Here is a 15,762-nt window from a genome sequence, read left to right on the forward strand (position 1 = left end):
AGCCACCCCTACTCAAAAGGTTAGTTTCACAACTCTTGATTTGTCAAGGGTGTAAGCATTAGTCCAAACAGTTACAAAACGTTTCGTTTTGCAACTAAAACGACAGTTTCTATTGGACAAATTCAGCTAGGTCTCTACACGTTACGTTCCTTTTAAGAAACGTTTATCAACAGAATAGTTGTAATAAATACACACCAGGCCTCCTCCAGACTCGCATTTTGGCGAATCCAGTGCTCTTTCTCCAGTCCTTATTCAAGGGCACGATATTTCTGAGTTGTCCGCTGGCGCCGAAGAGTCATTTATGAATTTAACCGGCCAGATTGTGACACCTTTGGTTTCCCTAACTTTATGAAGCAGTATCTAACATTATTCATGTACCAGGCATTTCAGATTGAATAGCAATCCGGATTAGTAGGATAATCTATGAATGACAATATGGATTCTGATGAAGTTCAACAAACAGGTTGGTGAAATTAAATGAAATTGCCGTTTTTCTAATGTAATCTATTAAAACATTGTTTCTCAGTTCATCTCAAGTGTCTATTTTAAAATGTCTTCAGAGTTTGTAGGCGAGTTCAACGAATGATAGTCCTACCACTACAGATATTAGAAGTTAGCTACAGTTAAGGAATGCACTTGTTGGTTGCCTAGAAACGTTGTTACAGTCTTACTCTGACAGCAAGTATGTCATGTTCTAATGAAACGATTCCTTGTTTTTTAATGCCCAAATGGTATTTACTGTTTGAGTTTATTTCTGTAGATGGCAGCACATTAGAAGAATCAACAAGTAGTCCTAATCAAAGGATGACAAGATATCAGATCCTCACATTGACGTCAATCGCATCTGTCAACTTCAGCTCAATGATTTGTTACTCTATACTGGGACCATTCTTCCCCAAAGAGGTATTGTGCAATAGCCTACCAACAATTTTACTTCCTCATTGCTTATGAAATATTGTTACAGGTTTTGTTTTTCCCGATTTAAGTTTTGAGTTTGGACTTTTGCGCGTATAGCTCGTTAGCTCGTAGGGCGCACCGATTGGTGTCTTCTTCCATGGTATATCGGCGATCACACAATTTATTGTGCATCAGCCACCTACTATGCGAGATGGAAAGAGGATGACCGATTGGTGTCACCTCGTTAGTCAGTGTGTGTTACACCTGTGCTGGTTGACATCTCGTTAGTGGGAGTTGTTTCACCTGTGCTGGCCTCGGTGCTTTTTACCAGTGGCTGGCCCAGTGCACCAGTTGTCAAATCAAATCTTATTGGTCACAAACACATGGTTAGCAGATGTTATAGCGAGTGTAGTGAAATGCTTGTGCTTCTAGTCCCGACAGTGCAGCAATATCTAACAATTCCACAACAAATGGAATTGTTCATTGGATGAGCAATGTCAGAGCAGCATAGGCAAGATGCAATAGATAGTGTAGAATACAGTATACACATATGAGATCAGTAATCTAAGATATGGAAAAATTATTAAAGTGGCATTAATAAATTGACTAGTGTTACATTTATTAATGGAGGCAGGTAGCCTAGTGGTTAGAGCGTTGGCCCAGTAACCATAAAGGTTGCTAGATCGAATCCCCGAGCTGACAAGGTAAAAATCTGTTGTTCTGCCCCTGAAGAAGGCAGTTAACCCAGTGGTCCTAGGCTGTCATTTAAATAAGATTTTTTTTCTTAACTGACTTGCCTAGTTAAATAAAGGTTAAATATTTTTTTTTCAATTAAGTAGCCAATGATTTCAAGTCTATATGTAGGTAGTAGGCTCTCTGTACTAGTGATAGCTGTTTAACAGTCTGATGGCCTTGAGATTGAAAACCGCTTCTATCTCTCAGTTCCACCTTTTTGGCCTTCCTGTGACATCGGGTGCTGTAGGTGTCTTGGAGCGCAGGTAGTTTGCCCCCTGTGATGCATTGGGCAGACTGCACGACCGTCTGGAGAGCACTGGGGTTGTGGGTGGTACAGTTGCCATACCAGGCGGTGATACAGCCCAACAGGATGCTCTCAATTGTGCATCTGTAAAAGTTTGTGAGGGTTTTAGGTGACAAGCCACATTTCTTCAGCCTCCTGAGGTTGGAGAGGTGCTATTGCACCGCCTTCACACTGTCTGTGTGGGTGGACCATTTCAGTTAGTCAGTGACATGTACGCCGAGGGAACTTACAACTTTCCACCTTCTCCACTACTGTCCTGTTGATGTGGATAGGGGGGTGCTCCCTCTGCTGTTTCCTGAAGTCCACGATCATCAGTTGTCTTGAGAGATGTGGAGGGTCAATACCTTTTAGTTGGCGCTCCCTATTTGATTTCATTTTGTGACACTTTTTTGGTTTGGTTTGCTTCCTATCTTCACATTTGGTGTGGGGTTTTTCTTTTGTTTGCCTCTTCTTGAGCAAATTTAGTAGGTGTTAATAGTGGGTGTCTTTTAGGTTCCAGTTGTTGTTCCTAGTCAACTTGCAGTGGACACCCCCATGAGTGTCTTTCACAATCCCTCCTAAAACCTCTAATGGTTTTGTTTTGGTTGTCAGCAACTCTTTGTTAGTTCCCCCTTCTGTTTGAGTGACAGTTATGGTTTTCTTGCTGGGGAATGTAACAATATACTAAACTGAGAGTTAAAGCGAAATGATGTAGAATCATGATTTATTTATTCAGATTCTAGAATTGAAAAATTACTCAATGTTTAGCAGTACCATAGTAAAGTACACTTAATTGTATTGGTAGGATGTAAGATACCAGTTCAGACTAGATGTCATGACTGACAAGTGGTTGTATTTGTATAATGTGTTGGACACGAGAGAACCCCCAGAGCATACAACAGAAACTCAGTCACACATCAACTCATGCAAACATCAAAGCAGAAACTCGCTCCTGCAGGTTCATGCTCTCCAACCCTGTTCCTGGAGAGCTAACCCTCCTGTAGGTTTTTGCTCCAACTCCAGTTGTAACTAACCTGATTCGGCTAATTATTAGAATCAGGTGTGCTAGATTAGGGTTGGAGTGAACCTATGGTAGCTCTCCAGGAACAGGTTTGGAAAGCCCTGCTCTACAACATCAGAGTATAACATAAAGTGGCACAGGTCCTAATCCAGGTACTTCTCCTGTCTGGACTACTGTAGCTCTCTGCTGGCTGGGCTCCCTGCTTGTGACATCAAACCCCTGCAATTTATCCTGAATGCTGCAGCCCGCTTGGTGTTCAACCTTCCTAAGTCATCCCACTCCTCCGCACACTCCACTGGCTTCCAGTCGAAGTTCGTAGCCACTACAAGACTATGGTGTTTGCCTATGGAGTAGCAAGAGGAACTACCTTCAGGCTATGCTCAAAGCCTACACTCCAACCTGAGCTCTCTGTTCTGTCACCTCTGGTCTCTTGGTACTCCCAACCCTACGGAAGGTCAACTCCCACTCAGCCCAGTCAAAACTCTTTTCTGTCCTGGCACCCCAATGGTGGAATGAGCTTCCCCCTGATGCTAGGCCAGCAAGAGTCCCTGCTCATCTTTTCCGAAAACATCTGAAATCTTACCTCTTCAAAGAGTATCTTAATACCCACCGTCTGGCTAGAAGCTCATTGCAGATTTTGAAAATCTTTTATTTTTATTTTTGTACTGTTTAAAAAAACAAACATGTATCCTGCCCTGTGATGTCACAGAAGTTTTTTTTTTAGGACCTTTATCTTTTTGACCACAGATCATAGAAATGTGCTGTTTTCACATATGTAGACTGGAGGTAATGAATATGAGGTTGACAATTGGTGGATTTGCACTTTTAGGATGATGGTTGATCTAATTGCTAAAGATGATCTTTATGCTTTTGGGAAACTCAACCTGTAGATGCGTGAATGTTGCTGACCTAAACAAACACTGAGTCAAGACTGTGTTATAAAGTCAACTGTTGTGACTGTTTTCCAAAGTATTTTGTGAAGCACATGCTTTCTCTTTCCAAAAGGAAAACAACATCTTGTACACAATCAATCATAACATAATTTCACCAAAGCTTTTTTGGTGTTTTGCAGTATCTGTATGTTTGATATTGTAATTTATTGATAGATACAGGAGCTTTACTGTATGTATATTGTCTCTATACAGGCTGTGCAAAAAGGTGCCAGTCAGACTGTCATTGGCCTTATATTTGGCTGCTATGCTCTGTGTAATCTGATGGGCTCCTTAGTACTGGGTAAATATGTAAGTATTTGGAATAACTAGGCTACAGGGCCTTCAGAAAGTATTCATACCTCCTGACTTCCACGTTGTTACAGCCTGAATTCAAAATAGATTAAATATGTTTTACTCTCACTCATCTACACACAATACCCATAATGACAATGTGAAAATGTGTTTTAGAAATGTTAGCATATATCTAATTTAAATAAGTATTCACACCCCTGTGTCAATACATGTTAGTCACCTTTAGCAGTGATTACAGCTGTGAGGCCTTCTGAGTAAGTCTCTAATAAGAGCTTTGTGGACCTGGATTGTACAATATTTGCAAATTGTTCATTTTATTAATTCTTCAAGCTCTGTCAAGTTGGTTGTTGATAATTGTTAAACAGCCATTTTCAAGTCTTACCATATATTTTCAAGTTGATTTAAGTCAAAACTGTAACTAGGCCACACAGGAACATTCAATGTGATCTTGGTAAGTAACTCCAGTGTATATATGGTTTTGGGTTTTAGGTTATTGTCCAGCTGAAAGAAGAATTTTCCTCCCAGCACCCCTGATAAATCACAATTTAAAAAATATTACTATTTAAAAAAAAAAAGATTTGCCCTAAACATAAGACTTTATTCAGGACACAAAGGATTTTTGCAGTTTTACTTTAGTGCCTTTATTGCTATCAGGTTGCATGTTTGGGAATATTTTTGTTTTTGTACAGGCTTTGTACAGCTATCTTTGCTAGGCATTAGAAAACCTCCCTGGTCTTTGTGGTTGAATCTGTGTTTGTATTCCCTGCTCGACTGCGGGACTTCATGTTAAACACTTATTGCACACATTTCTTTCTGCTGAACTTATTTAGGTTTGCCATAACAAAGGGGTTGAATACTTATTTACTCAAGACATTTCAGCTTTTCATTTTAAAATAATTGGTCAATTTCCACTTTGATGTTATGGGCTATTGTGTTTAGGCCAGAGAGACACATTCTCAATTTTAATCCATTTTAAATTCTGGCTGTAACACAAAATGTGGAATAAGTCAAGGGGTGTGAATACTTTCACCCTGTTCCCTGTGTACTTCTGATTAGGTACCATAGGGCTCTGGTCAAAAGTAATGCACTTCATAGGGAACAAGGTGGCATTTGGGTGCATACTACATTTAGTCAATCAGACTACTCTGCTTGCAATATGACTTTTCACCCACACAACATGTGCTTATCTCTCCTTTCAGATTGTTCAGATCGGGGCAAAGTTCATGCTAATTTCAGGCTTATTTGTGTCATCAGTGTGCACCATTCTCTTTGGGTGAGTGAGATTTGATAGTGTTCTGCAAGCATCTCATACTGTCCATTGTGATTTAATGGCAGATGACTACTTAAACAAATACGTTAGTTATCCATCAACAGATTCCAGGCAAAGTGCTCATGAGAACACTTTTTAAAATATTTTTTATTAAGTGCCCTCCTACAATTTTTACTCAACATGGACCAATACATATTTTCATCTAATTATTTTCCTGTTCTTGTTTTACAGCTTACTCGACAAAGTTCCTGACGGAGCTACTTTTATTATCCTGTGCTTTATTATAAGGTCTGTTGACGCTGTTGGCTTCAGTGCTGCAATGACCTCTTCTTTCGCAGTTTCAACAAAAGTTTTCCCAAACAGTATAGCAACTGTTCTGGTGAGTTTAGTCAGCCAACCCTTGTTTAAGAGTCTGTATGTTATATGGTGGAATTAAACATCATGTTCAAACAAGAAGGCATTATGGTTGAGGTTAAAATGTTTTCTATCCCAAGAGTTTGGCACCATTCGTCTGTCTGAAAGCATCCTTAGCATTGTAATTAGTTCCTCTATTTGGTCATAATAATATGATGATTCTATTCTATTTGGAACTGTAACCCAAACAAACACAATTAAGGCAGATCCTTCTACTTTGTAAATATAAGCCTGTGGGTACAAGGTAAAACTGAATGTGCACATTTACTTAGTTGAATATTGTGTTGTGTTTGTCTTCTTAGGGTAGTCTGGAGATCTTTACAGGGCTGGGTCTTATACTGGGACCACCAATAGGTGGATGGCTGTATCAGTCTTTTGGATACGAAGTTCCTTTCATGGCTCTGGGATGCTTCCTATTTCTCATGGTCCCCTTCAACATGTACATCTTACCAAGCTTTGGTAACGGTTTATGAACTTTTAACTAATAGTTAGGTATTTAGAAATACATTATAGACAGCTATGTCCCCCACTTTTAAAGAAAAGTCTTGTGTAAAGTTTTACCTAAATGTTTAAGATATCTGAGTCTAAAAGATGCGTGTTGAGACCAAATGTTTTCTCTTTGTCATTATCAAATGATTCCTGTGATATTTCTTGTTATTATATTATTCTGCTTGTTTCTCTGTTCAGATGCTGATCCTAGCAAGGACTCCTTCTTCAGGCTGTTCACGCGTCTGAAGATAGTCCTCATATGCTTTGCCATATTCACCCTGAGTTCTGGACTCGGCTTTCTAGATGCGGCCTTGTCCATATATGCCATTGATACGGTAAAGCAAAGCAATACGCAAGGGTTGAGCTGAATTCCATTTGTTTACTTCCTAAATTGACTGAACTGAAATAGAATTTACCCCAACCCTGGTACACTTGAAAACCTCATATTTGAGAATGTATTTGTCACGTTTGAAAATACGATTATGTCCAGTAGGATGGACCTCAGTAACTTAATGTTTTTGATTCTCCATTCAGTTTAACCTGTCTCCAGGCTATGTGGGTCTTCTCTTGCTTGGTCTGTCGTTGCCTTACTGTCTAGCCTCACCTCTGCTTGGTATCGTCAGTGACAGGTTTCCTGTGAGTACAGTTAACCCAACACTACACCATACAACACTATAATATACTAAAAATACACTAAATTGTTGGTTAATGGCTTGTAAGTAAGCATTCCTGTTTTCAGCACATGTGACAAATAAAATTTGATTTGATTTACACTTTTCAACATTCTACTATACAAATCGCGGCCGGCTGCGACAGAGCCTGGGCTCGAACCCAGAATCTCTGGTGGCACAGCCTTAGACTACTGCGCCACCCGGGAGGCCCCTCCTCTGGCTAATTGGTTAGTTTCAGTGAGATGAACTCCCCTGGCTAATTGGTCAGTTTCAGTGAGATGAACTCTCCTGGCTAATTGGTCAGTTTCAGTGAGATGAACTCTCCTGGCTAATTGGTCAGTTTCAGTGAGATGAACTCCCCTGGCTAATTAGTCAGTTTCAAATCAAATCAAAATCAAATTTATTTATATAGCCCTTCTTACATCAGCTGATATCTCAAAGTGCTATACAGAAACCCAGCCTAAAACCCCAAACAGCAAGCAATGCAGGTGTAGAAGCACGGTGGCTAGGAAAAATTCCCTAGAAAGGCCAGAACCTAGGAAGAAACCTAGAGAGGAACCAGGCTATGAGGGGTGGCCAGTCCTCTTCTGGCTGTGCCGGGTGGAGATTATAACAGAACATGGCCAAGATGTTCAAATGTTCATAAATGCCCAGCAGGGTCAAATAATAATAATAATCAGTGGTAATATACAATACTATGCTACACTACGCAACACTATAAAACACTACAGTACAGCAAGACTGTGCTATACTATACACCACTACACAACACACTATACAACAGACTATGCACTATACAATACTATAATATGAAACGCTCTACAATACTACAATCCAATACTACACAAGAATATACACTACTTGACTATAAACCCCAATACTAGACTACACTTAAGTGATCATGCCCGAGAAGCTGGTGTTTAGAGGATATATTGGCACAGGTGTTGTTTGGCCAGAGAAGCTGGTGTTTAGAGGATATATTGGCACAGGTGTTGTTTGGCCAGAGAAGTCGGTGCTTGGAGGATATATTGGCACAGGTGTTGTTTGGCCCGAGAAGTCGGTGCTTGGAGGATATATTGGCACAGGTGTTGTTTGGCCTGAGAAGTCCAGTACCGGGAAACCGTGCCAACAAATCCTCAACACCGACTTGGCATTATCACTTTTATTCAACTGGTTACCAGCATATTCAAATAATGATTGACATATTTTCATTAAATGTTATTTTGATGAATTTATTCATACTATTTCATCCTTCCATAGTCCCGACACAAATCTAGGGTTGCTACCCAAGCTGGCTGGTCATTCGTTCTATCGGTTCGGTTGCCAGAGACCCGACCCAGTCGTTTAGTCTTTTTGTTCTGTATCTATGGACAGAACGTTCATTCTAAATGTTCCATTGCCATACTGGCTGGCAACATTCTTATCCCTTGCTTGCTAGCTAGCCAACTACGGCTAACTTACAGTCACGTCAAAAAGTGTAGCCAGAATAACAGCAAAGTAGCTGCATTTGCATTTAAGCGGTTTTCTAGTGACATTTATTTGGATACATCCATAATAATGACCTAATGATGTGCGATTTCGCCTGGCATAGAAAATGTGCTCTATCGTCAGGACACTGTTGTTCAGAGGAGCTAGCCAACAACACAGCTAACACAAACACTTCAAACTGAAGCTAGAAAGACTGCAAACTAGCTGCACTTCGTTTGGTTTAACCTTTTTTTCAATTGACATTTCTTTATTTATATCCAAAAATATTAGGCCAGCTGATTCATTTAGACTGGCTGAGAAACCCTGCCTGCCTGTCTGTCTCGTCCCGACACGTTCATTACTATGGGACAGCTGGAGATCAAATTTGAATATTGAAACAATGTTGGAGAGACAGACCGCAAGGTTTATACAAATCTCCTGTTAATCTAAAAGTTAGTCTAAAAGAAATGTGAGATAATGTCTAGATGCTTTTTATAGTTGAGATCAAGTTTATAAATTGCCTGGCTGGGCTGATGAGACAGTGGATTGCACAGGCAGATGGAACAGAGTAAATAGGCATTTTAACATAATAGATTTAGCCGGTGGTAACTTGTGGAATAGACACTGGCTGGACTGTGGTTTTAACCAATCACCATTCAGGATTAGACTCACCCGTTGTATAATATACTATATTCAACACCAACCAATACCAGTGGTGTATTGTAGTCACAACTTCTCTATTATACATATACAATACTGTGATTTTAACTTCTGGCTGTGTTTGCAGTCCACGAGGCCGTGGTTCATGGTGCTAGGAGGCTTGTTTACAGCAACTGGCTTCTGGTTCTTAGGTCCTGTCCCCATTCTGCAGATAAAGAGGTCAGCATCTGTTATTATCAGTGTGAAATGTACTACTTGTTTACTACTATTACTACTAACAAGAAGCCCTTATGATACAAGAATTATACTTTTTTTTGTCTCTAGTCAGCTGTGGCTGGTGGTTTTCATGCTTGGTATCATAGGATTCTCTCTTAGCATGACTGCCATCCCTACGTTCCCTGAAATACTCGACTGTGCATAGTGAGTTGACCATTTACATACACCATGGCACTTGCGCACATATACAAATATACTCTATTTACAATGTCCATTTTCACTTAGAAAAACACCATCATCATCATCACCATCATCATGCACGAGGTACAGAATCCAAAATAATATTGCTAATTTTCCAATGGCAGTGAAAATGGATTTGAGGAGGGGCTGAGCACTCTGGGACTGGTGTCTGGATTGTTTGGAGCAGTGTGGTCCTTTGGGTGTGTACTTGCAGTCTTTGTTATATTAAGTCTCTGAGGCACAAGTTGAGAGTTGCAGTTCGGAGATATGAATTCTTAACAAAGGTGTGTTTTATTTGTTCAGGATGTTTTGTGGTCCAACGCTCGGTGGCTTCATCACTCAACAGCTGAGCTTTGAGTGGGCTGCTTCTGTTCAAGGAGGCCTGGCCTTTCTAGCCGTATGTATTATAATAATAAATGTATTTTATATAGTGCTTTTCATTACAACAAGAATCTCAGACACTTTAAAAAAAACAGATAAAGCAGACATTTGGTTCTGGCAGTTCTTGGACCATGGTCTCCCACAGCTTCAGATGAATAGGTGAGGCAGTTCAGAAGGGCAGATTGGACATTTATGAATCCCATTGGGCACACTTCAATACTGTCAGTCCTGCCTCGACACTCCTGACTGCGGTCTCCTGACCCCTAGAAATGGGGAACTCAAATGTCTTTGCTAAATTGCTCACGTGGACATCAACACATTATTTCTGCTAGTCAGTAAGATTGCGGTCACATGGATAAAAAAATAATGAATTACATTTTTTAATGTGCTGTCTGAATATGACTGTTTCCTCTTCTTCTCAGGCTTTTTTTCTTGGTGTATATTTTCTCTGTCAAAGAACACGACAAGAAAGGTAATGATTCCATAATAGATTTAGTTTTTTTTACATAAACAAGTAAAACATTTTATGTTGAGAGAGCCATTTGAAAAGAGTAACAGGTTTGGAGAAATTGGTATTTGTGCCTGAATTTGCTTTTATTTGTTGGGATCTGAAGGTCTCCTCAAATCCAGACGAAAAGACCTTCCGATGAAGCTACCCATCTTCTGACCTGAACAACGATCATCTACCAGGAACAATTTCTATTTTCTGCTATGAGAAACTGGTCAGATTAAGATCCTACACCTGTATATGTACATCGGTGCTAAATGTGGAATGTAACTTGTATTAAAATATACAACTAAGAGGATGATGCCACACAAGTTATCATTTGTTGTCATAGCATTAGCAATCATAACAGAAGCAGTTCAGTTTGCATTATTTCAATACCATATAAGACCTGTGTATATAATTACTTGAACTGTCAAGCACCTCAACTAGCTGTGGTCAAGCTTTGGAACTATTTGAGTTAGTTTGTTAAAAAGCCATTTTAAAACACCATGTACTTCGGAACAGGAATGTTTCACAAAATAATGTTTACTTGACGATAATCAAATGGCATTTATACATATCAGTTGGCCATGTTAATTATGCACCCATTGAAATCCAGTACTATGTAAATGCCCCTCATTCTCCAATCTTCACAGCACCTGACATGGGTTATGCCTGAATAGTTAACCTCCTTTATGGCTATGTAGATTGACCAATTACCATATCAGTGACGGCAATAAAAAAAATTAAAGATTTTCAAATGGACCAATCAAGCAAGTATTTTATGTCCATTTATTAAGTGATATAAAATGCAGTTCATTCAAGGACACTAATATTTGAATATATGTAACTAATGTAAGCCTAGTACTTTTACAGTCTGAGTTACTTCTCAGTTGTAGTTACATGCCAACTATTTCCAAACACCATTGCTTTCGGAAGAGAATGTTTCACAAAATAATTTTTACTTGACAACTCAAAGGGTGTATACACACAGTATCTGTTATGTAAATATGTACCGCTATTGAAATGCAGTACTATGTAAATGCCTCATTCTCCAATCTCTACGACATGGATGATGTCTGAACAGTGGGGTCAGAACTCCATGTATGGAGTGATTTCAGTGCCAACAAATTGTATTTGATAATTTTGTATTCTATAATTTTGTATTTGATCATTTTGAATTCAATATTTTTTTTATTTGTAATGCACAAATGTAATCATTCATAAAGGTCCCGATTTCAGATATTACGCCCTTCAAATCCACTTCACAGTAGTTGATATTCAGGCTTACTTCATGAAGATGGTAAAAGGCTTTACATGAGTGGTTCCCTTGAGTGTGCTGAATAAATGTAAATCAACTGCTGAAAAACTTCCCACTTGCTGGCCAACAGATTTTTGGTGGAATTTACATTCAAAAGGGTTTTCAGTACATTTATATTAAGCCTTCCATTTAAATATGGTGTACCTTTTGAATTAGAATTGTGGACAGACTATAGAGTACATGGATCAATGAAATAATGCCATCTATAGTGCATTCAGACCCCTTCCACATTTTATGTTACAGCTTTACTCTAAAATTGATTCAATTGTTGTTTTTCCCCTCATCAATACCCCATAATGAAACAGAATTTTCTACATTTTTGCAAATGTATTAAAAATACAAAACTGAAATAACATTTACATCAGTATTCAGAAGCTTTACTCAGCACTTTGTTGAAGAACCTTTGGCAACGATTACACCCTAGAGTCTTCTTTGGTATGAGGCTACAAGCTTGGAACAACACCTGTATTTGGGGAATTTCTCCCATTCTTCTCTGCAGATCCTGTCAAGCTCTGTCGGGTTGGATGGGGAGCATCGCTGCACAGCTGTTTTCAGGTCTCTCCCGAGTTGTTCGATCTGGTTCATGTCCGGACTCTGGCTGGGCCACTCAAGGACATTCAGAGACTTGTCCCGAAGCCACTCCTGCATTGCTTTGGCTGTGTGCTTAGGGTCATTGTCCTGTTGGAAAGGTGAACCTTCACCCCAGTCTGAGCTCCTGAGGGGCCTGGAGCAGGTTTTCATCAAGGATCTCTTTGCTCCATTAATCTTTCCCTCAATCCTGACTAGCCTAACAGTCCCTGCTGCTGAATAACATCCCCACAGCATGATGCTGCCACCACCATGCTTCACCGTAGGGATGGTGCCAGGTGCAGTGTTACGTAACCGGATGGAAGCCGCCTAGCGATGGCTATTTAACAGTCTGATAGTCTCTCTGTCCCAGCTTTGATTCACCTGCACTGACCTCGCCTTCTGGATTATAGCGGGGTGAACAGGCAATGGCGAAGGTGGTTGTTGTCCTTAATGATATTTTTGGCCTTCCTGTGACATCGGGTGCTGTAGGTGTCCTAGTGTAGGCACCTGAGTGGCACAACAGTCTAAGGCATTGCAGCGCAGTGCTAGAGGCGTCACTACAGACACCCTGGTTCGATTCCAGGCTGTATCGCAACCAGCTGTGATTGGGCGTCCCACAGGGCGGTGTACAATTGGCCCAGCGTCATCCGGGTTTGGCCGGTGTAGGACGTCTTTGTAAATTAGAATTTGTTCTTCGATGACTTGCCTAGTTAAATTATAATTATTAGATTGAATATGTCAGTAATCACTCCAGCCAGCTGGTCTGCACATGCTCTGAGGACACGGCTATGGATACCATCTGGGCCGGCGGCCTCGCGAGGGTTAACACTCTTACATATCTTACTCAGGTCGGCCACGGAGGACCCAACGTGAGTACGACATTTAAGCGTGTTAACCCTCGCAAGGCTGCCGGCCCAGACGGCACATGGAAAATGCTGCTAAGATAATTTTTCCACTTTCCAGGTTCACTTGACCTTATTCATGGTTTCCTTGTGCATTAAGGTGGTGGAATTATGAGGGAATTAAGTGAAAGTCAGAATAGGGTTTATCTGTAGACACACCTCCGCCACTCCTTCATTTCAACGTATCACCAGGGGCAAACTACCTGCCCTCCAGGACACCTACACCACCCGATGTTACAGGAAGGCCATAAAGATCATCAAGGACATCAACCACCCGAGCCACTGCCTGTTCACCCCGCTATCATCCAGAAGGCGAGGTCAGTACAGGTGCATCAAAGCTGGGACCGAGAGACTGAAAAACAGCTTCTATCTCAAGGCCATCAGACTGTTAAACAGCCACCACTAACATTGATTGGCTGCTGCCAACACACTGACACTGACACTGACTCAACTCCAGCCACTTTAATAATGGGAATTGATGGGAAATGATGTAAATATATCACTAGCCACTTTAAACAATGCTACCTTATATAATGTTACTTACCCTACATTATTAATCTCATATGCATACGTATATACTGTACTCTATATCATCGACTGCATCCTTATGTAATACATGTATCACTAGCCACTTTAACTATGCCACTTTGTTTACATACTCATCTCATATGTATATACTGTACTCGATACCATCTACTGTATCTTGCCTATGCTGCTCTGTACCATCACTCATTCATATATCCTTATGTACATATTCTTTATCCCCTTACACTGTGTATAAGACAGTAGTTTTGGAATTGTTAGTTAGATTACTTGTTGGTTATTACTGCATTGTCGGAACTAGAAGCACAAGCATTTCGCTACACTCGCATTAACATCTGCTAACCATGTGTATGTGACAAATAAAATTTGATTTGATTTCTTAGATCTCCACCTGAACAAATAGAGGGTGAATAACATGCTATTCTCATGATTAAATTCAAGGTCAGAATATGCATAGGGAGAGATGCATAAGAAGGGAATAATGTTCCCTTACTTACTTAATTCAGGTCGGAATCTGCCAAATTGAATTTATATTTAATTATTTGAAATTGAATGAATATTGCATTCAGTTTTAAAATGGCATTTATATATTCAGTTTCAATTGCAGTCATTGTCTGTGTATTAAGTTTACAAACCATAATTTGATGTTTTTTTGTTGTACTTGTTACCCCTTTTTCGTGATATCCAATTGGTAGTTAGTCTTGTCACTTCGCTGCAACTCCCTGAACGGACTCAGGAGAGGCGAAGGTTGAGAGCCATGCGTCCTCCGAAACATGACCCTTCCAAGCCGCACTGATTCTTGATACACTGCTCGCTTAACCCGGAAGACAACTGGCGACCGAAGTCAGCGTGCATGCGCCCGGTCAGCCACAATAAGTCACTAGAGTGCAATGGGACAAGGATATCCGCACTTCTTAACACCGGCTTGCTTAACCCGGAACCCAGCTGCACCAATAAAACACCATCCAACTAGGAGTCGCTAGAGCTCAATGAGCCTGGCAAAACCCCCCGGCCAAACCCTCCCTTAACCCAGACGGGGCCGGGCCAATTGTGCGCCGCTTCATGGGTCTTCCGGTAGCAGCCGGCTGCGACAGCCTGGGATCGAACCCGGGTGTGTAGTGATGCCTCTAGCACGGGAGGCCCCTCATAATTTCAAGTTTACCAAAGTTTCATATATTTAACTTCTCAGGTGCATTCAGATTCTGTTTTCAAATTCAGTGCTTTAAATTCAGATTCAAAACAAATGCTGGTACTTTTCCAGGCAGGAAAGGTAGAGGAGAACAGATAGAATCAAACTCTCTGTGGTAAACACAAGCTACAATAGAGGCACCAATGGAGCAGTTTCTGGCGGTTTTCTGAAGCTAATGTGACATGTTCAATTTGGCTCTAGTATTTGAACCGTTTAGGCTTTAAGCTATTATAAATCTTCTTCAGGATCGGTTTCCCATCCACGGGACGGTTGAATAGAGGCTAATGCGATTAGCATGAGGTTGTAAGTAACAAGAACATTTTCCAGGACATAGACATATCTTATATTGGCAGAAATCTTGAATTATTGTTAATCTAACTGCATTGTCCAATTTACAGTAACTATTACAGTGGGATAATACCATGCTATTGTTTGAGGAGAGTGCACAGTTTTGAACATACATTTATTAATAAACAAATTAGGCACATTTGGGCAGGCTTCATACAAAATTTTGAACATAAATGCAATGGTTCATTGGATCAGTCTAAAACGTTGCACATACACTGCTGCCATCTAGTGGCCAACATCAAAAGTGCAGCTGGGCTGGAATAATACATGATAGCCTTTCTCTTGCATTTCAAAGATGGCACAAAAAAAATACAAAAGAATGGTTGTTTTTTTTTCTTTCTACTATCTTTTACCAGATATATTGTGTTATATTCTCCTACATTCCTTTCAAATGGTACCAAGAATATGCATATC

At 40.3% G+C, this 15,762-nt stretch overlaps 1 protein-coding gene across 7 annotated transcripts; it reads left to right on the forward strand.

The window, feature by feature from the left end:
- The first annotated feature begins 103 nt into the window (after positions 1–103).
- Positions 104–11,716, forward strand: LOC112256911 (MFS-type transporter SLC18B1). 7 transcript variants are annotated; one of them, XM_042325236.1, is made up of 15 exons: positions 111–463; positions 761–903; positions 3,116–3,722; positions 4,082–4,177; positions 5,380–5,453; positions 5,682–5,829; positions 6,167–6,323; positions 6,552–6,688; positions 6,888–6,989; positions 9,279–9,370; positions 9,476–9,571; positions 9,733–9,807; positions 9,911–10,004; positions 10,411–10,460; positions 10,603–11,716. In XM_042325236.1, the coding sequence occupies exons 3-15, from the start codon at positions 3,693–3,695 to the stop codon at positions 10,658–10,660; spliced, it is 1,209 nt and encodes a 402-aa protein (XP_042181170.1). In that variant the 5' UTR covers positions 111–463; positions 761–903; positions 3,116–3,692; the 3' UTR covers positions 10,661–11,716. The 7 variants fall into 7 exon arrangements, with proteins under 7 accessions (XP_024286247.1, XP_024286242.1, XP_042181170.1 ...); XM_024430474.2 differs by lacking the exon at positions 3,116–3,722 and having other exon boundaries at positions 110–463; positions 748–903; XM_024430475.2 differs by lacking the exon at positions 3,116–3,722 and having other exon boundaries at positions 112–463.
- Positions 11,717–15,762: the final 4,046 nt, after the last annotated feature.

This window comes from Oncorhynchus tshawytscha, linkage group LG08, assembly GCF_018296145.1.
Source record: "Oncorhynchus tshawytscha isolate Ot180627B linkage group LG08, Otsh_v2.0, whole genome shotgun sequence".
Taxonomy (NCBI): Eukaryota; Metazoa; Chordata; class Actinopteri; order Salmoniformes; family Salmonidae; genus Oncorhynchus; species Oncorhynchus tshawytscha.